The sequence below is a fragment of the Drosophila sulfurigaster genome, chromosome 3 (genome assembly GCF_023558435.1).
Source record: "Drosophila sulfurigaster albostrigata strain 15112-1811.04 chromosome 3, ASM2355843v2, whole genome shotgun sequence".
NCBI lineage: Eukaryota > Metazoa > Arthropoda > Insecta > Diptera > Drosophilidae > Drosophila > Drosophila sulfurigaster.
Genome location: NC_084883.1, coordinates 21,427,470 through 21,447,440, shown reverse-complemented (window position 1 = coordinate 21,447,440; position 19,971 = coordinate 21,427,470). Strand labels below are relative to the sequence as shown.

The following is a 19,971-nucleotide window of genomic DNA, read 5'->3' as shown; positions in this document are numbered from 1 at the left end:
TACTCAATACTCTTATCCCATCAAGTTGCTTTCCTTTTGGAGATTCAGATGTTCATCCACTCAATGTTTCTGGCATTGGTTTCTTCGATGTTTTATGCGATAGTAAGTTAGCTGGACCTGGATGGATTGTAATACAACAGCGAGTTGGGGGAAATGAGAGTTTCAATAGGGATTGGGCAACGTATCGCAAGGGTTTCGGTGCAATGGATAGCGACTTCTTCCTGGGACTAGAGAAAATACATCGTATCACGAGTTTGCAGCGATTCGAACTTTATATACATTTGATTGCTGTGAATGGAAGTACGTACAACGCTCGTTATGACGACTTCAAAATATCTGATGAAGACAATGGATACGCACTGAGTTTGGGTAATTTCAATGGAACTATTATTGAGGATGCGATGAGTGACGGTGAAAACATGAAATTCACAACATTTGATCGCGACAACGACAAAATTGATGATGGTAACTGCGCAGTTGACTACAAAAGTGGCTGGTGGTACACGAGTTGCTATTATTGGTAAATATTGCAAATTGTTATTTTCGATGGAATACACATAACATAATTATTGAATTTTGTTTTTTTATGCAGTAATATAAATGCACCATACGGGCGATTCCTATATTGGTGGTTGGAAAATGAAATCGAACTTAAAGAAGCTAAGATGCTAATTCGCCCCAAAAGAAGCGATGAAGTTTTGAGCAACTGAAGAGTTGAAATTCCAATATTTGACTCAATTATGTAACAATTTATATATAATTGGTTCATTAAGAAATTGCGCTCTGAATAAAAAAACGATCGACTATTTAATGCATCGATTTATTTTTGAATAGAAATATATCAGTTTTTATTGTATTTTATGTTTTAATGCAGCAAGTCGTAGGTCGTAGTCGTAGGTGATTTCAATAGAGGTGCAAATAATTTCTTAAAACATAAAATTCTAGTTTTTTAGAAAATTGTAATTAATTAAAACAAAAGTTCGTGCTTCAAAATATTTTAATGCAGAGCATTTTGCGTTGATCTCAATTTTGTTATTTTATACAATACTAATTGGATATTGTTTCTAATTAATAAAACTCTTCAAATTTATTTCTATACAATGATTCCATTTTAAATAAATTGCATGATCTATACTCAACTTTAGTGCTAATTTCAGCCAATAATTGTGTGAATATATTAGTTCAAAAGTGGAAATAACAAGCCCAGCAGCTATTGGTTGCATTATTACAATAATTCCAGAGCAATTGCAAATAATGACTCACGCAATTTGCCACGATTACAATTGCAATCGATAGTCCAAGCAAAAACAGAAAAAAAAGAAAAAGAAGAAAATATGAAAACTCTGAAATGAATGTGACAATAGAATATGGGACTAGTAATAGACTTAAGCAACGCCCATTTAATAATGCTGCACTCAAGTTTGAATAATGCAACGAACGAAATGTCCAACCAGTTCTCAAAGCTCGAGAATTGCAATGCAATGTAACAACGCCCACTTGTCTCAGTCCCCAGTTGTGTCAGTTCTGTGTTTTGGTTTGCAACTCGATTCTCAGTTCTCCGGTTCTCGGTTCTCTGGTTCTCGGTTTGCGGTTCGTTACTCAGTTCGGTTGGGTTTACTTTGAGCCACGCCCCTTTTTCAACGTGCGTAACCCACTTTGTCAAAGTTCCCACAGCTGTCACTGAGTACAGCTTATTATTGCAACTAAAGTAAATGACAATAAAATTATAGTTGGCAAAAGTCAACAAAGGAAACGCTCATATGACAGCTCTCCCTCTCTTTCTCTCTCTCTCTCTCTCTCTCTTTCGCTCTCTCCGTCTCAGATGTTAACAACAACTGCACCCAGAAGACTGCTTAATAATTTAGACGTGCTGAATGCTATAAACAACTCAAATTATCCATGGGACTTGCAACCAGACGTATGTAGATGATTATATCTACTTATATAGTATTTTTGTATTTCTTTACTTCTGTATTTCTGTATTTCTGCATGACAGCTATTGACAATGACAACCTGCGGGGGCAAAGTGTTCCTCATTTCACTTTCGCCAGCAAATCACTTTGTTTAATAAACAGTCAATGGGAAATGGCAAATGGGAATGAGAAATAGAATCGAGTTGATTGACAATGTTTTGTACACACAATTATTCCAATTATGGTAAATAGATTAAAATGAATTGGGTATTTACATTGGAATTATCATTAATATTATATCTAATAGTGGAACATGTAAAATAGTTAGTTAATATATAAAAAAGTATTACTATGGCTACAATAAGAAAACAAGTCATATTAATAGAATAGTTAAAATATTGGGAATATTAAGAATGTACTATACTTTTATATTAATTTATTTCTATTTTTAGCTAGAAATAACTTTGATTTCACAAAAATAAATTGTGTTTATATTATTTATGTATAGAAAATATCTTCTAGTTACTTATTTTTAAATATCTTGTGTTATTCTCTGATATATTTTGCCTATACTTTTATACAAAATAACTTGAACTTACAGAAAAATTTAGACACCCTTAAAAAGTGAAATTATGATTTTTGAAAATTTAGATTTTTAATTAAATTGTGTGTTTATAAGTAGAAAAAAATATTTTTCTACACAAATTTTTTAAATATTTATAGAATTTTAAAAATGTGAATACTGCTATTAAAGAAAGATTCAAATTATAAAAACTGAGTGACTTAACTATAAGGAAAAATTTTAAAATTTCACACTGTTTTTTATTAAAGGAAATATTTAAAAAGGGATAAATAATATAATTAAATAAATATAAGCGATATTATTAGTGTAGAATATTTTCTTTATTAGCATAATAATAACATCTATTATAATTGAGAACTTCTTTTATTTGGTTTCTTAACATTTTTAAGCCGAAAAAACTATTTGCATAAATTGCAGGGTATAAAAAACACTGATGAAATCAACTAGAGAGGGTGGAAGTAGGGGCGGAAGAAAGGAAGGAAGAGAGGAAGGAAAGAGGGAAGGAAGGCAGCGTTATCAGCTTTCCATTCATTTAATTCCATTTAGCTAATGTGTGTTAGCAGACTCTAATAAGGCCACTTATATTGTTGCTTAAATTTAATGTTGTATTCAAGTAGAACCCAAACTGAACCGAACCGAACCCAACCGAACCTTAGCTATGTATATAATGCTATTAGTGACCTCTCCGACCTCGGCGAGCAGCTTAAAAAACAACGTAGGAACAAAAAAAACGAAAAAGCCAAATGAAAATACAAGAAATTTTGTGCTGCCATCCACTGAAAATTCACTTTGTCATTTACGCAGCCATTAGACGAAGCGACAAAATGAATTTCCTTGCTTGGGCCGTGTCACGTCAAGAAGTGGCCAAGCCAAGGCAAAGCACCTGCCCCCTGCCTATCTCTCCTCTCCTCCCCACTCCTCTCACGCACAGCTTCAGAGCTGCCCTTACAAGCTGACCAAATGAGCGGCAGCCTTCAGCTCCAAAGTGGCCAACTTTCCAATGGGGCGGGTCCAGCAACAACAGCAACAACAGCAACAGCAGTAACATCAGCAACGGCAACAAAGATTCAAACTTTTAAAAGTTTACAGCTTTTCACTTTTTTTTTCGCTTCTTCAGCTTCTTCTTGTTTAGCTGCTTTTTTCTTCTTTTCAATTTAAGCAAAGAAAACCCCACTGACTGGGCCCAAAAAGTAGCCACGGTGCGTCGTTAATGGTTTTTGCAAAAACTTACGAAACAAACTACACCGTTCCTGACATAGACGACCTTCCCCCTTCCCTCCTTCCTCTTCCCCATCGCCACAGCTATCGCAACTGCCAACTGCCCAAACTGTCCAGCTACCAAGTTGCCAGGCTTTCCAACATTCAACTTCAGCTCCAGCCACAGCATGAGTACACCAGCTTCAGACTCAGCTTCTGTTCCTGCTTCTGCTCATACTCTTGCTCCTGCTCCTGTATCTGCTTCTCATTCTGGTCCAAGTCCTGGCAAGCGACCTGTGCGCTGAGCACGTCAAAGTCGTCAGTGACTTGAAAAGCGGGCGGTGCGGGCAAAAGCTACTCGAACTGCGTAGCCAGCAGGAGGTTAGCTTGACAAGTAACTGAATAGGGTTCAATGAGATACAAATATTATACAACTGTGCACATTAAAATAGCAGTATGATAGAAATTACTTCTTTATCATTTCAATGAGATACAAAATTCAAATATACAGCTGTGAACATTAAAATAACAGTGCGACAGAAGCAAAACTAGATATTGTATTTTCTTTTTTAATTAGTTGTATTTTACTTCTATTTCAATGAGATACATAATTAAAACTACATTTTGCATATTCCTTCTTATTAGTTGTATTTGACTTCTATATCAATTTGTTGCCTTTATAACATATGCGAAAGTTTACTATATGACATTTAGATAAAAATGGAAGAGTATTCCTTAATTGTTTTTCAATATGCGAACCATTTAAATTACAAATTTTTAAAAAAAACTTTGCTTAACTTTTTCAGAGTTGTAAATTCGTAAAATTTTGTTCCAAATCTAATTTTTTCTATATTATACAAAGCAGTGTGTTGAAGTTTATTTAATTAAGTTATAAAATTTTTAACTAATAAAACGAAGAATATTATAAGAGATGAATAGAATTCCACAGTCATTTCTTTCTGATTCTGATTCTAAAATATGCTTGTTTACAGTAAGGTTTAGATTTCGAATTAGATTCATTAAATAATAAATTGCAAAGCGAAAAGTTATTATTTCTTTTTATTATATTATAATGTATATATTAATAAAGTTGATTTTTTATATAAATAATATGCACTATTTATTTATTGAATGAAATATTGATATTATGTAATATTGTTTATTATTACTTGTCATACATTTCTTGCATTATTATTTTTCATGAATATTTATCATGAATCTTTACATTTGTATTATCCAGTATTTATTTATTAAGGTAAAAATCGTTTTTCAATTACATAATACTTTCATCATATTATTTGTCATCATTCATGCACCTTACAATAATCCAAAGTGCATTAAGTATACGCCACGTGGGTCTTTTTTCAATTCAACATTGTTTCCAAGTCTAAATCATTTAATTAATCAGTTGCAATCAATCAAACGAATTTACTTCAAGTAATTGCCAATTTGGAAGACTAATCGCCTTTAAGTCACTGCTTAAGCTTGTTCCATAACTTGAACTGGCTGAGCAACCCTCGTTCTGAGAACGCACAATGCAGCGTAATGTCACGTACTTTCACTTTTCTGCTTTCGCCAGCCTCAGTCCTCAGCATAGGCATGGACAGAGGACAGAAGCAGGGACGGGGGACTAGGAAGGATGAGGAGGACAGGGAACTGCTTCGACAACGAACCTATTCAGAGGCTTCATGCGTTTGAATTCTATTAGCCGGAGAAAGGATTTGGCTGTTGGCAACGAGCAGAAGAAGAGCAAGAAGGGGAAGGGGATGGACTGGGACAGGGAGCGGGGGAGCCGTTTGCTGTCATAAGCACTTTTGCAGCGTGGCCGTATCTTTGGCAATGCCTTCAGCTGCCGTTTCCATTGCCGTTCCCCAAGCCGCTCTAGCTTCAGATCTGTTCCGAGCCCCCAGGCCGAAGGACCCGTGTCCGTGCTCAGTCTTCGTGGATGCGGGAGGGAGGGATGAGGGAAGGGAGGGGAGGGGGGTGTACAGGGTCTGAGGACCGTTACGTTTCGCCATTTACCCTGGGGTGTATTTTCATCATTTTCGTTTCGTTTTTCGTGGGCTTCGCCTGGTGCCTTTGCTCCTTGCACATCCAATTGACATTTCAGCTTAAGTCATTGTATAAGGCAACAACACACATACACACACAAACACACACTCGTATACACTTGCTAAAGCTGTCCGCCATTCAAGCCGACATCTAAGCAAAAAGTCTCCCCCTTTGTGCCCACAGAGTCTGTCATTCAGTCAGTCAGTCAGTCAGTCAGCTATTCAGTTGGTTCCGGAGACGTAGCTGAAAAACAAAGCGCAAGAAAGGAAGTGCAAAAGTAAAGTGCAAAAGCTGCAACGCCAACAAAGGCGCACACAATTACAGCGCACTGTAAGTGGATGAAGGCTGTCGAGCAGAGAGCGGGAGTGGTGGTGGGGAGGAAAATGGGGGGAAGGGGGAGGAGTGGAGGACACATCGTGTTTACATAAAAACATTTAGACTGATCCGGAGATAGGCGCTTTAACTGAGGTGGAGGAGGGTGAAATGCTGAGTAAATCCACCAAAATGTGGGTTAATGCAGTGTGCGAAAGAGACCAAGAGAGAGAGAGAGGAGGAGACATGGAGAGTGTTATAAGCAGAGTAAGCAGAGCACATTACTAAGATAACTCATATGTCCAGCCAAAGGATTTCTAAAGGAAATCAACGAAGCCGACGAAGGAAAACTAAAGCACATTCGAAATGAAATAAAAGCTGTGCGACTTTTAAATACACTTTTATAATTTAAATTGTAAATCTAAATTTAACTGAAATAGAATTGAGAACTTTTAGAAAAGTTTTTAATAAAAGTCAAAGACGGTCTACTTGATTTTGTAGACACTATAAAAAAATAAAGTATTCAGATTTATTCTTTCAGTTGAAATTGGCAAATGAGTTTTAACAGTTCTACCATCCATCTCCAAATAGATTTTAAATACGTTATAAGAATTAGATTCAATTACTAATCTCAGGGAGTTCTTTTATATTTATATTGTAAGTATAGTTTTTGTTTGTTTATAAGTATACTTAATAAGTTATTTGATGGAGAAAAAACATGTATGACTAGAAAGATTTTTATTTGTTCATTTTAGTAGATGCAAAAGTATAAAACTTATGTTCTATCATACTTTTATTAAGAAACGTCGTTAGAATTATTATTTATTCGCTTTCCTTATACTTATAAGGATTATTAGAAGCTGTTTATTTTCAAAATCTGTTCAAAAACTCTTTGCTGACTATGCTTAACTTCTTTATTGTAGATCGGTTAAAGATATAATATTTAACAACCGTAATTCAAGTAATTTCAAAGCTGGAACTTTAAGAAGAAGCAAGCTTTTGCTTATGAGCATTTTAGTTTGAGCGTTTTGGGCTTTAGCAACTGTCGCCGTTAACAACGGACCAAATGAAGGCAATATCTCAAATGGGAACCACATAAACGAAATAATAAATACCAAATGATTTCATTATGAATGTCAGGCAGACATTTATTGCCGAACAACCGTCTATCAGCAGGGACCAGGGAGGAAGTCAGGACGGCAGGACAACAGGACATACTATACTATAAAGCTGAGCAGCAGCCAAAGAGAGAAGAGCGGAGTAGAGAGAGAGAGAGAGACATATAGAACGAAGCAAGGGAATACACTCGTATTTGGTGGCATTTCTTTCATTACAAGAAATTGCGAAGGCAAAAATACAACAACAGCAGCGACAACAAAAAATAGAAAAAAATTTCTTAATTTCGTTTCATTTCATCAGCAGCAGCGACAAGATTTACAACATACTGAGAGCATAAAATAAAAATCTCTTTGCTGTTGGTGTTGCTGTTGCCTGCCTTTCTCTTCCTGCCATATAGTATGGAGTATTCCCTTCTGTTCGCTGTTTCGCTTCCTATGCGTTTTGCTGCTTGGCGGAGGGGCGAACGAAATAAATAAATAAAATAAAAACCTTAGAAATAGTAGAATGAATAAAAATACTCGAACGTACAAAAGGCAGCGCCCAGCAGACAATGCCCTTTCCCTTTCCCTCTCTTGCCCATCTCCCACTCGCACTCCCCCAAAAGAAGGCGTTGACAACGTTAATAGTTATGGGTGTGGCACAGTGTGGTGCGCAAAGGAACGAGGAACGAGGAAAGGGGGACACAGAACTGTACATACTAGAAGTAATACCATCCAATTGGAACGCATATTTCTGCGAATGCAATAAAACGCACATGTGTTTCCAATCGTTCCGCTTGTCCTCGACTCGTGTTCGCTTCATTCCTTCCATTCCATTCCTTTGCCATCATGCCGTCATTCCCTTCCATTCCGTCCATCAGTGTACGCTCATTCCATTTCTCTTTATCGTCATAATTTCGGTGTGGTTGGCAAATAAATTTGATTTTGTGCAAAATTCTCTCGCAGATTGACGCACTGACTGACTGAGTGACTGACTCGTTGACTGACAGACAGTCAGACAATTCTGACATTTTGTTGAGGGATTTCCACCCACCTCTTCTCACACAAGAGACTATCACACAATTGTAGTTAACTCTAGGGGATCGCTTGCTCGCTTTCTGTTCTTCTTTTTTCTTATTTTTTTTGCTGAGCTTGACGCTTTTTCCGCCATTTCGCAACTCTGTGCATTGACCTGGCAGCCGTCGAAAATGAGGAAATTGAAACCGTATTGAAGTCATAATAATTCCGACAATGTAATTTCAGTTCGTCATTATACAACACTAGACACCAGACACTAGACACTAGACAAGTAACATAGATAGATAGTCGACACAATCGACAAAAAAAGCGTTGACTAAAAACGAATTTGTGAAAAGACAAAATGAATAATTTATATAGGGCATAGAACAATTTCACCATCGACTCAAATTGGAATCAATTTACTCGATTCCCTTTGTGGTACAACACATAACTCAGAGCTCAAAGGACACTCGCGTCGACTCGACTAATTGACATATTTATAGAAAGCCCGCATATTGCGAGGGTTGCTAATTCAATAAGTAATTCGCAAGTTTTGTAATGAACAAAGAGATCAGAACTTTCTATTGTTATCATATTTTCTGAATGTCTTTTGATATATTTCTTCGCACTACTTTTAGGACAGATAAAACCCTCACAGTTCAACAATTTATTTCCCTTTGATTGAAAGTTTAAAAAAAAATCAGTTTAAGAAATAAAATAGAAAATGATAAATTTGTTCCTAACCTATATTTGAAATAATTTCTACAACTTTCATAAAAAATATAAATATATAATATAAAGATTAACAAATATACTTAGATTGTGATATTAAAAAAATAATATTAATGCCATTCAAAGAAAAATATAGTATATCTGATTTTCATAAAGATGTAAAGATTTTCATAAATTTAATAAATAATAATAATAATAATGTATAACATATTTAAAATAAAATTAAGATTAATTCAACTTAATTTGATTATATATTTTAAAAATCATACATATTTTATTTTATATGAATTCTAAATGAATAGTTCTTAAAAATTCCAAATATTGATAAATGTAAATCTATAAAGTATATAAAAACACATAGGTTATTTAATCCAAAACATTAAGATTGACAATTTAGAACATGCTTCTTAAGAAATCATATTAAAAATGACGTACAAAAGAAACGAAAGCCCTAAATGTTGGTTGAAAGCTAAAAATATTGCTTATAGCCTTGGCATTTTGTATTCTTTTTCCGCAAGAAGATTGCAATCAAGATAAACTGTTTATGAAAGGAAAGCAAGAAACTTTTCAGACATATAAACTAAATATGCATACATAAATAAAAGTGTATACTATACAAAAATAAAACCGAATGCTGAACACACAGCTCTGTAAGACAGTTAAAGATTGTAGCTAAAGTTAAGGTAACTTTAAAAGTTGGGAAAAAGGAAATTTTCAAATTATGACAAAAGTTTTGATACAAATCGACAACTGGCAACCCTCGCATAAGGATAATTCATTGCTCAGGCGAAAAGTCGAGGAGGCAAATGAGTGAGTGAGGGTAAAACGGTGAAGAACGGGAAGGAGCGAGGGGAGGGAAGGGGCAACCAAAGGACAAACATGCCAAAGGCAAGGACAAAAGTCAGGCGACTCTCAGAGGTGTTGCCAACAGGAAAAGCTTCAAATCAGCAGAAAAAAGAAAATGCCAAAGGAAAAGGGAAGTGCGGTGGTTGTTGGGAGCTTCTCGAGGCGATGTTGCAAGGCAGTATGGAGAGGGGGAGGGGTGTGGTGTGGTGTGGTAGGTAAGCAACTACACATTTAGTGTTTATTTCGCATTTATTGAGGACAGTCGACAGCAGCGGCGATTCTGAGGGGGTGGCAATCGAATGAAATCAGCAAGAAATAAATGTCCTTGTCGCACAGCCTGTCAAAGCACCCACACAAACAAACTCACACTCACACACACACACACACACATACTCATAGAATAGACGAGTATAAATTGTTTCCAGGTCATTGGTTATCCCAGCCGCAGAAAATACAGAAAATGAAATTAAGTACAAAATGAACTAAACCCAAAAATCATATGACATTGATGATTATGATGGCTTTCAGACATCGACAAATGCTCGCTTCAATGATTGGCCAAAAGAGAATCAGACATCAGCCACGACTCTGAATGACTAACTGACTAACTGACTGACTGACTAACTGACTGATTTCTAAGTGGGGAGTGGAGTGAAGTGGAGGGGCAACTCGTCTGCTAGCTGGCCACATTCAAAATAAAAGTCAAATATTTTTTGGCCTTTTGTGACTGCTGCCTCAATCGATGCGTGCACTTTTAATGGCCAACAACATTTCGCCAATTACGAATGAGGCACGTTTTAAACGGGCTATCGAATACATTTCGGGTCGGGGCAATACAACAATACTCTCCGGGGACTTTGTTCCTTCTTTTTATTCTTCAGAGATGCGGAACGGACTTCCAAGAAATTTGCAGAACAAATATGATTCAATAAAAATGTTAAAGAAACTAAAATATACAAAGGAAAATCGAAACATGTAATTAAATTATAAAATTGATTTCTGAGAAATCGGTATTAATAAGAAATGTAATCATTTAAGTGGTTTTTAGCCAAATGAAGTAATTAAAAAAGTGTAGTATGATAAATATATGAAATATTATTAAAATAAACCAAATTAATTTCCAAAAAATTATTAAAATATACTCAAGGCTATATTTGGTATATTGATAAAGAAGAACATGCAAAATATACCATATACAAAGTAGGCGTTTTTCCCCGTAAAAAAGAAATATAACTTTTACAAGAATTACAGCATAATTTAACTATTTATACTTTAATAAATTAAATTATATATACACTTTGTAACTTTGTAATTATAAATTTATATTTAAATAAACCTATTAAGTATGCCGAAGACAAGGTTTAGGAAAAAAAGAGAAGAGAAAAAATATAGGAAATTCGATAAACTTTTAAATATTTTAATATTTATATTAATTACCCCAATTTGAAATTGTATATGGACATTACAAAATTATATTAGAGAATTAACTACTAATATGTAAACCTTAAATATTTTTTTTACAAATTAGTCCTGATTAGAAATGTATACTTAAATAATTTTACTACAGTATTAAGTTCAAAAATATAATTAAGTATATAATTATAATTTAGTTTAATTTCTAACATGTTCTTAAAATTAGATTAAATGTAATATTAAGGCAGCATGTCGTTAACTGCTGTTTCTTTCTTAAAAATGCAAAATAGTGTCTTAAAAAATTAAGAAACATGTGGATTTTTCTATAAACATTTCGAAAACATATTTAAATAATTAATTTACAGGATTATTTACAAAAAATGTTGATTTATAATAAAAAAACAATTAAGTTTAATATCTAGCATGTTCTTATAATTATATTAAATTTATTATCAAGGCAGTCGGTCGTTAACTTTTGCTTCTTAATCCTTCACTGTCGGCGAGCTAAAGAGGCGTCGTTAAAATGCATAAATACATAAGCATGTATTTATTTTGGGCATTTGAATAAAGTGTTTGCTCTTAATAAACCCATTTCGCTAAGCACTTTGTCAGCCTGTGAGTGCCGACTGCCAACTGTGGAGGGAATTGAAGGGATGCCAAGAAGGAAGAAGGGTAGGAGGGGGGTAAAACATTTTGCAAATTCAACTGCTTCCGTTTGTGCTTAACGCTCCGACCAGAATACAATATAGATCGGAAAGCAACGAGAGGAAGGAAAGAAGAAGAACGTGGGAATGCGAGGGAGGCGCAGGCAATGCTGATGTCGATGGTTGTGGTGGTGGTGGCGGTGGTGATGGTGGTGATGGTGGTGTTGGTGGCTAAACCCTCGTCCACACGCATTTTACTGTTATTTCAGCATTAAAAGTTCATTCGAGTGGCAAAGGAAGTGAAAACAATTATCTGCAGGAAGGTGAAACATAAATCCTCGAATCCAAAAGTAAATTGCAAATTTCGTTTATTACTTTCTGTGTCAACAGCCCAACGTCACAGCCACCCAGCCACCCAGCAACCGTCACCCTCAACATGCTCTCCACACCCGAGCATTCAATACTCTCATCCTCTCACCCACAAGATTTGTGGTTAAATCGAATCGATATTTTATGTTATCGAATTTATTATGCAAACACACTCAACGCTAATGCCAATTGCCATTGAGTTTTGCCAAAAATGACACACGCGCCGACTGTTGAGACCTATTCCATATCCACCCCACACACAATTCCAGAATCCCAGGTGCATATGTATATATGTATGTATGTATGTATGTATGTTATATACATACATATAATCTCAAATACAGCTGGCTGACAGCCATCAACTTGAGGAATTGTATAAACAAGCAATTCGCATGGCAACTTCCCTCCCTCCCTTCGACTGTTTAGCATTAAGTGCGATTATGGCCATTCGTATTGATGATGTTAATGGCTGCCGGCTCATTTATCAAATTAAATAGACCTAAAATGCAGAATGCGATTAACAATAAGGTTAGCCCATCGATGCCTAAATACCTGGAAAAGCACAAACGAGGCTTCAAATGTTAATTAATTTGCCAAACATCTTTACATGTCAAGTTAACGCTGCGATGGAATGCTAAGAATGAAACAGCAAGGCATTTCAAAGGGTATAAACGTGGAGGGAAGTATTTTAACTGCTTTAGCTTAAGACGCAATTGAATGAGCAAGAAAACGATGGCATTGAAAATGATTTTTGATAATGCTACTAGGAACGGTAAATGAGTTGACTGGTAATGCCATAATTTGCTAAACTTGCAAACATTTTGAGTTAACAGTGTGAAGGAATGTTAAGAATGGAACAGCAGGCGTTTGAAATGGATAGAAAAGGGATTGAAGAACTTTAATTGCCTTGATAATGCCGAGAAACGGTGGCATTGAAAATGTTCCTTTTAAGTGTAAGCGCTGCGATGAAATGCTGGCAATGGAACAGCAAAAACTAGGAAAACATCGAGCAAGTAAAGGAATAAAACAAAATTTGTAAGAATTGGGAATGCTATAGTTTAACAGCAATGTGCTTAAATGAGTATAAAAGAGAAGAAAGACTCTTAGCTGCTTCAGTTTAAAGCCAAATTAACAGCGAAAGGAAGCATTAAGATTGAAAGGCTTGCAATGGAATGCTTGCAATGAAACAACAAAACATTTGAGTTGGGAAAGAAGCAGGCAACAAGTTGTATAGTAAATCAACCAATATAGTCAGTCAATGTTGAAGTAATTCAAATACTTTAATACATATCTACAGCTTGGCATACAAATAGATAGCTACTATCAGCCCGTACAGACCCAGCACTTCGGCAAAGATCAAGATCAGAATCATGCCCACATAGAGACGCGGCTGCTGAGCTGTTCCCCGCACTCCGGCATCTCCCACGATGCCAATGGCAACGCCAGCCGACAAGCCAGCTAAGCCCACCGAGAGGCCAGCGCCAAGATGAATGTATGCCTTCTGTTCGGTATAATTATGGGCGATAGATCCCGATATGAGGACAGCCACAACCAGGCCATAGATGGCAATAATACCCGACATGACCACAGGAATAATGGATTTCATAATCAACTCCGGCTTGCTGATGGCCATGCTGGCAATGCCAACTCCGGACACAGCCGTGCCGTAAGATGCTCCCAGGCATGAGAATATTATGGCGGCTGCTGCTCCCATTCCACCAACGAAAACAACATGTTGGGGCTTCTTTTCATCGTATGTGCTCGACATTTCCCACAAAGTTATTTACAACTTCCAAGCAAATAATGAGAATATTTTCGAAATTTTTTATTTTGCTTAATAGTTATTTAAATCCAGACGGAATTAGGAAAATGTGCTGAGATCAACGAAAATCTGGGTAGAGTTTTTCGTTACTTCGGACGTAGCGCGAAGTTTGCAGCCAATCGAGTGCAACTAATTTCCATATGGGGTTTCCAATTTTTTATGATAATTCTAATATTTATGCGACGGCTGATATAAGTATTTACCCATGCTAGATAGCCAATACCGTTAATAGCATCTGTATGCACTCGCATACCCTGTAAAAAATTAAATGCAACAAGTGGGGTATGATGAGCGAAGAGTAAAAGCAGATATATTTAAACTGAAGAGCGGATACAAATATTGTATTATAAATTTGCTTATTGAATTTTCTTATATCATGCCAAATAATGAATTTTGTTTAGAATTATCGATAGTATATATTACGATATTTTATCTTTATAAAATAAACTATAATTGAAGCCTAATAGATTTTTGGCAATTGTAGAAAACAATTTAATTTAATGTTAAAGTGGAGATTAGATGGAAAAGTAGTTGAGTGATTAATACGATATATAAATTATTGAATGATTAACCAAAGCAATAATTCCTTTTCGAGCTATCGATAGTTTGTAAAATTTAACGAACGGATGAGCTAACGCTTAAATGTATATTATATGATTATTTATTTATTTTTTTTTTGCAAAATAACTTTTATTTTAATATTTTTAGATAACATTCATAAACTAACTAAATTTAATGTTATCGATAGTAAGCGATGAATAACTTTCGATTGTAGAAAACTTTATGTTACTACATCGCTTTAAAACCTTATCGATTTAACCTAGCTTACAGGGTATCTGCTGGTCTTCGACAAGGCTTAAAGCTGGCTTAGGTCTTGTTGCTGTTTTGCTTTGTTGCTGCTAACGAGGTTTATCTTTATGTGCCGTTAAATTTTCCGGCTATCCAGCAAAAATGTGCAAATTTATGGCCCCTGTCCCTTGTCGCAATGTTGGCGGTTTTTCGGTTTTGCAGCTTTCGGGTTTTTGCAATGTTGTTGCTGTTGTTGTCGTTGTTTTTGGTGTGTTAACCTCGAAGTGCCGAAAGAGTAAACAAAAACCGCAAAGCGAATTTTGATTATTGAAAATCGAAGTTGCGGTTTTATTTGAACATTTTCTTTACTTTTTCGCACTTGTTTCAATTAAACAAATTGGAAAATATGAACCCTAGGCTGCGGTTGAGCCAGCAAAATGCGCAGAGCGGTTTAGCTGGCGACATTTTCCTCCTCGCACACACACAACACGAAAATGGAAAATGGAAATTTGCCACCGCTGGGAGCAGTTCAAAGGGATGTCGTGGGGTGAGGGGAGGTCTGTCTTCATTTGACAACAAGAACAACAACAACAACAACAACTGCTCAATCCCTGCACACGCCGCGTGCTCTGATATAGCAGCTTCATGACATTTTTATTTGAGCTCGAGAAATGTTTTGCATTTTGAATATTTTGCGTGGGTGGAGCACAAAGAGGCAGCCAAGGGGAAGCTCTGAGTTTTATTACTTTCGTTCGCTTCTGTTTAAAGGGATCTCGTTGGAGGGGGGAGAAATGAAAGCACGCAACTGATGTGATTGTTAAGTTGGCACAAGGTGCCACAGATTTGTTGCGCCTGGGAATTTATAGCTTTCGGTCCGTTTGCGCCATAAGCTAGATGAATTTTCCTCGATACTTTTAAGTGACTTTCCTACGTTCCACAGTGGGCGATTTGGTCCCGCTAGCGGCATTTAATTAAAATTTTCAAATCTAAAAATCCGTTAATATTTTTTCACATATCGATAGCAGATGCTTTGATTAGATTTTTAAAAGCTTTTTGAAAGCTCTACGATCAGCTGATCATCAGCTGTGATCGGTCAAACACACCATATGATTTCGCAAAGAGCTTTATACAATTTTTTCTCTTTGCGCGCATGGAACTTGAGTTCCTCGGAAATTTAACATTTTTGGTGAATTTGTTAGAAGTTTGGTTTTTTATTATATTCAAGGTATGTATTTTCAAAAAAATCAATGTTTGTGACCGGTCTATAAATGTGTAGCTCATAAAACGTAGTGGTAATTCAGTGTATTAACAACTAGCCCGGATTAGCGTACACCTGTCTTTCGTGGAGTAGAACTTAATTTGTTCAACTAAGTCCAGTCTAACTCCTTTATTAGCCGAAAGTGTGAATCAGTGGCGTCCAAAATGTGTAATATCAACTGCTATTATCTGCTAGCCTTGAAACTATGGTACTTTTTAGAAACAGTGTTAGTACCAACAAGTAAGAAAGCTACAGTCGAGTGTACTCGACTGTGAGATACCCGCTACCCATTTTGAATAAAAGCAATATATTTTGCGGTATATTTCTCAAAATATACCAAATATACTACAAAAATACTAAAAAAATATACCAAATGGTATATGTGGTATATCGATATAGTACCGCATTCAAAATATACCATAGACGGCACAATATACCAGATTGTCAGACAAAGTAACTAAGACCCCTAGTAAGTAGGCGTTTTTGCCCATACAAAAGTATTTCTTTAATAACTTCCACAATTTTTATCTGATCGCAACCAAATTTTCAGGAATCATAACTACTATAGTAATTATTGTAGATACCAAAATTCGCAGCTTTAGCTTTAAAATTACGCTTGTTATTCGATTTTTTTGATTTGCGGGGGCGGAAGTGGGCGTGGCAAAAATTTGAAACAAACTTGATCTGCGTGCAAACATAACAAATGCTGTCGAAAAAATTATAGCTCTATCTCTTATAGTCTCTGAGATCTAGGTGTTCATACGGACGGACGGACAGACGGACAGACACACAGACACACAGACACACAGACGGACAGACGGACATGGCTATATCGTCTCGGCTGTTGACGCTGATCAAGAATATATATACTTTATAGGGTCGGAGATGCCTCCTTCTACCTGTTACATACATTTCCTGTCGGCACAAAGTTATAATACCCTTCTACCCTATGGGTAGCGGGTATAAAAAGGGATGTTTTTTTAGTATTGCACTCAGAAGTCATCCCATTTTTTTCCATCATCCCATCATTTTTTAGATAAAGTTTATATATGAAATATGTTAATTGAAGTTCAAATAAAATAAAAGTACAACAAAATTTTAAATTTAAAAAAAAAATTTTTTTAAATTAAAAAAAAAATTTTTAAAAAAAAATTAAAAAAAAATTTTTTTAACTTAAAAAATTTTATGATTTTTTTCTGATCAGTGAAAAAAAACCGACTGAGAATATCTATTTTAGTTTAGAAGTTATTAATTAAATGCCGCTAGCGGGACCAAATCGCCCACTGTGCGTTCCTCACTTCCTTCCTTTCCTGTTCAATACATAAACACACACACACTCACACATTGGTATCATGACTATTTAATGAAACACACACTGGAGGAGCAATCAACATGATTACTTCGTATACAAGTAGATGGCCACAATGAGACCGTACAGACCCAGGACCTCAGCAAAGATCAAGATCAGAATCATACCCACAAATAGACGCGGTTGCTGTGCTGTGCCCCTCACTCCGGCATCTCCCACAATGCCAATCGCAAATCCCGCAGCCAGTCCAGCGAATCCCACCGACAGTCCAGCTGCTAGATGAATGTAACCCTTTCGAATGGTATAACTCGGCGATAAGGAGCCGGCAATTAGCACAGAGACAACCAATCCATAGATGGCTATAATGCCAGCCATCACCACGGGTATGATGGACTTCATAATCAATTCGGGTCGCATTACAGCCATCGCAGCGATTCCTGTGCCCGATTTCGCGGTGCCATACGATGCACCCAATGATGAGAAGATGATGGCTGAGGCAGCTCCCATGCCGCCAAAGAAGAAGGCATATGGCGGCTTATCATCCTCGTTTTCGGCTCCTGGTTCACTGCTCATCGCTTACGACGGGGAAGAGCTGACAAACGTTTTCCAAATTCACACCAAACAAAAACAAAATACTCTCAATCCTTCGACGTTTGTTTGTCGACTAAGTTGATTTCAGTTGGGAACTGACTCGTCAAATTGATTTGCCAACTCACAGTTTGTGTCGTTGTGAATAGTTAAAACTGGCCAGAGTTGATGTTTTTAGTTATGCTTTTTGGCAGATATATTTGAAAAGTGCGCTGTCATTCCTTTTTGCTTGTGATGAAATATCGATATACGTACATAAATCGAAGCTATTGAAAAATGGAAAATGAACAGCTATTCCGGTCTTGAAAAATGTTAAATTTTGGACAAGCAAACGAGGCAAAGTTAATACCCTTTTTAATACATCGATTCAAATCGATATTTATGCATTTTATTTTTAATTGTTCGTGCCTTGAATTGTTTCAATTTTATGACGAGCAAACTAGGAAAGTTAATTCGACAGCTAATATAAATGAATTTGAACATTTGAGTATAGAGTTTCAAATTAAATTTACTAATATTATAGTAGTAATAGTTAAGCAATTACAATTTCAGTCCCTCTAAATTTTAACATATTTATAAATTCTTAATGTTGTGAAAAAAGTCAAATAAATTACCAAAATATATTATATATATTATTTGCAATATTATTGATTATTAATTTTGTTTTTAGAATGCAATTTTCATTACTTTGTTTGAAGTTAGTCATCACTGCTATTTCAAAGTTTACAGTTGTACATACCATAATAGCTGTAAACTTTGAAATAGCAGTGCTTACGACTTCCGTGTTTCCATTTAAAAAATAACGTAATATTATAAACGCATCAACAAAAAATGTAGTTATATACACATATTTAATACACTTTGTTCATTACTGTTTGGTTCATATATAACCAAATTATAATTACAAAATACGTACATGTATTACATTCATAGTACATAAACAAGTAAAGGATTTAAAAATAATGATCATAAATTTAAAGTCTTCTATCATATAAAAATCACAATTAATTTTAAGATTTATAAGTTTCATCAAGAGTTTCTATTCACTCTTGTTTAGTTTCTTAGAAGTTACTTTCGAAACGTTTGGAACAGCCCTCGCAGAGTATGTGCCTGGCTCACTTAGTTGCTGTGCCGCATTTTGGTGCCAAGATACATATTCCCATAAAAGATTTATGTTGCACTGGGATTTGGTATAACAGGAAAACTTGCTCCTGGCAGCCAGCAAAGCAAAGCAAAGCAAAGCAAGCTACTGTTCTAGCTGATGCTATTGTTGTTGCTAGATATTGTTACTGTTCTTATTGTTGTTGTTACTGTTGTTGTTGCTGCTGTTGTTGCGATTGTGCAACTATAAATCGTTTATGTATTTTGTTGAGTGCGAGGATTTATCGCTGAAGCTGAATATGAGAAAAGAATCACATAAATACAAATAAATCAAAAGCATTTCCAATGGCCAGAAATGGAACGAATTGAAAGAGAAATACGTCTTTATACTACAATACAAACATACATACATATATATAGTACTATATATAAATGCGAATGTGTGTGTATCTAGTTGTTGTTGTAGTTGTGCGAAAATTGATGTCTTCGCTCATAAAAATAAGGCATCAAAAGAATCGTCTATGGGCCATAGAGCGTGGAAGGGGATGAGAATGAAGAGTAGCTGCGAGTTGAGAGCTGTGAGCTGAGAGCTACGAGCTGGAGACGAAGTCACAGTTTTCGCTTCAGGCGCAGAAATGTGTTTTTGTTGAAGGCAACATTGTAAATTTTATGACTTTTTTATGCGTTGAAATCTATAAATTATGTAAACTGACACTGACAGCTGTCAACCGAAGGCTCTCTGTCGTCTCATTCTCTCTCTCTCTCTCTCTGTCTCACTGTCGCGTTGCACGAAACGCTTCTTGCAACTGACACATGTGTCAAATGGCCTGATGGCGCGACCAAAGGCAACGCCTGGCAAAATTCGCCATGGAACTCCTCTCATTCCCGTCTATCCTCTCCTCTCTACACTTCTCACTCGACACCCA

At 35.9% G+C, this 19,971-nt stretch overlaps 3 protein-coding genes across 3 annotated transcripts; 1 reads left to right on the top strand and 2 right to left on the bottom strand.

Moving 5' to 3' along the window:
* The first annotated feature begins 26 nt into the window (after positions 1 to 26).
* Positions 27 to 792, top strand: LOC133845033 (fibroleukin-like). The gene is made up of 2 exons (XM_062279370.1): positions 27 to 520; positions 593 to 792. Exons 1-2 carry the CDS (start codon positions 204 to 206, stop codon positions 708 to 710), a joined length of 435 nt encoding a protein of 144 aa, XP_062135354.1. The 5' UTR covers positions 27 to 203; the 3' UTR covers positions 711 to 792.
* Positions 793 to 13,435: 12,643 nt separating this feature from the next.
* On the bottom strand, positions 13,436 to 14,046 carry LOC133844839 (V-type proton ATPase 16 kDa proteolipid subunit c-like). The gene has a single exon (XM_062279107.1). The coding sequence runs from the start codon at positions 13,944 to 13,946 to the stop codon at positions 13,470 to 13,472; it is 477 nt and encodes a 158-aa protein (XP_062135091.1). The 5' UTR covers positions 13,947 to 14,046; the 3' UTR covers positions 13,436 to 13,469.
* Positions 14,047 to 17,391: 3,345 nt separating this feature from the next.
* On the bottom strand, positions 17,392 to 18,090 carry LOC133844345 (V-type proton ATPase 16 kDa proteolipid subunit c-like). Its single transcript, XM_062278288.1, has one exon. The coding sequence runs from the start codon at positions 17,927 to 17,929 to the stop codon at positions 17,444 to 17,446; it is 486 nt and encodes a 161-aa protein (XP_062134272.1). The 5' UTR covers positions 17,930 to 18,090; the 3' UTR covers positions 17,392 to 17,443.
* Between the last annotated feature and the right edge of the window lie 1,881 nt (positions 18,091 to 19,971).

What these genes read in the sequence shown, in the direction of transcription:
- LOC133845033 (XM_062279370.1), top strand. Translation starts at nt 204, where the DNA reads ATGGATAGCGACTTCTTCCTGGGACTAGAGAAAATACATCGTATCACG. An exon ending in TACACGAGTTGCTATTATTG is followed by an intron (nt 521 to 592) that starts GTAAATATTGCA and finishes TTTTTTATGCAG; the next exon opens with TAATATAAATGCACCATACG.
- LOC133844839 (XM_062279107.1), bottom strand. Translation starts at nt 13,946, where the DNA reads ATGTCGAGCACATACGATGAAAAGAAGCCCCAACATGTTGTTTTCGTT.
- LOC133844345 (XM_062278288.1), bottom strand. Translation starts at nt 17,929, where the DNA reads ATGAGCAGTGAACCAGGAGCCGAAAACGAGGATGATAAGCCGCCATAT.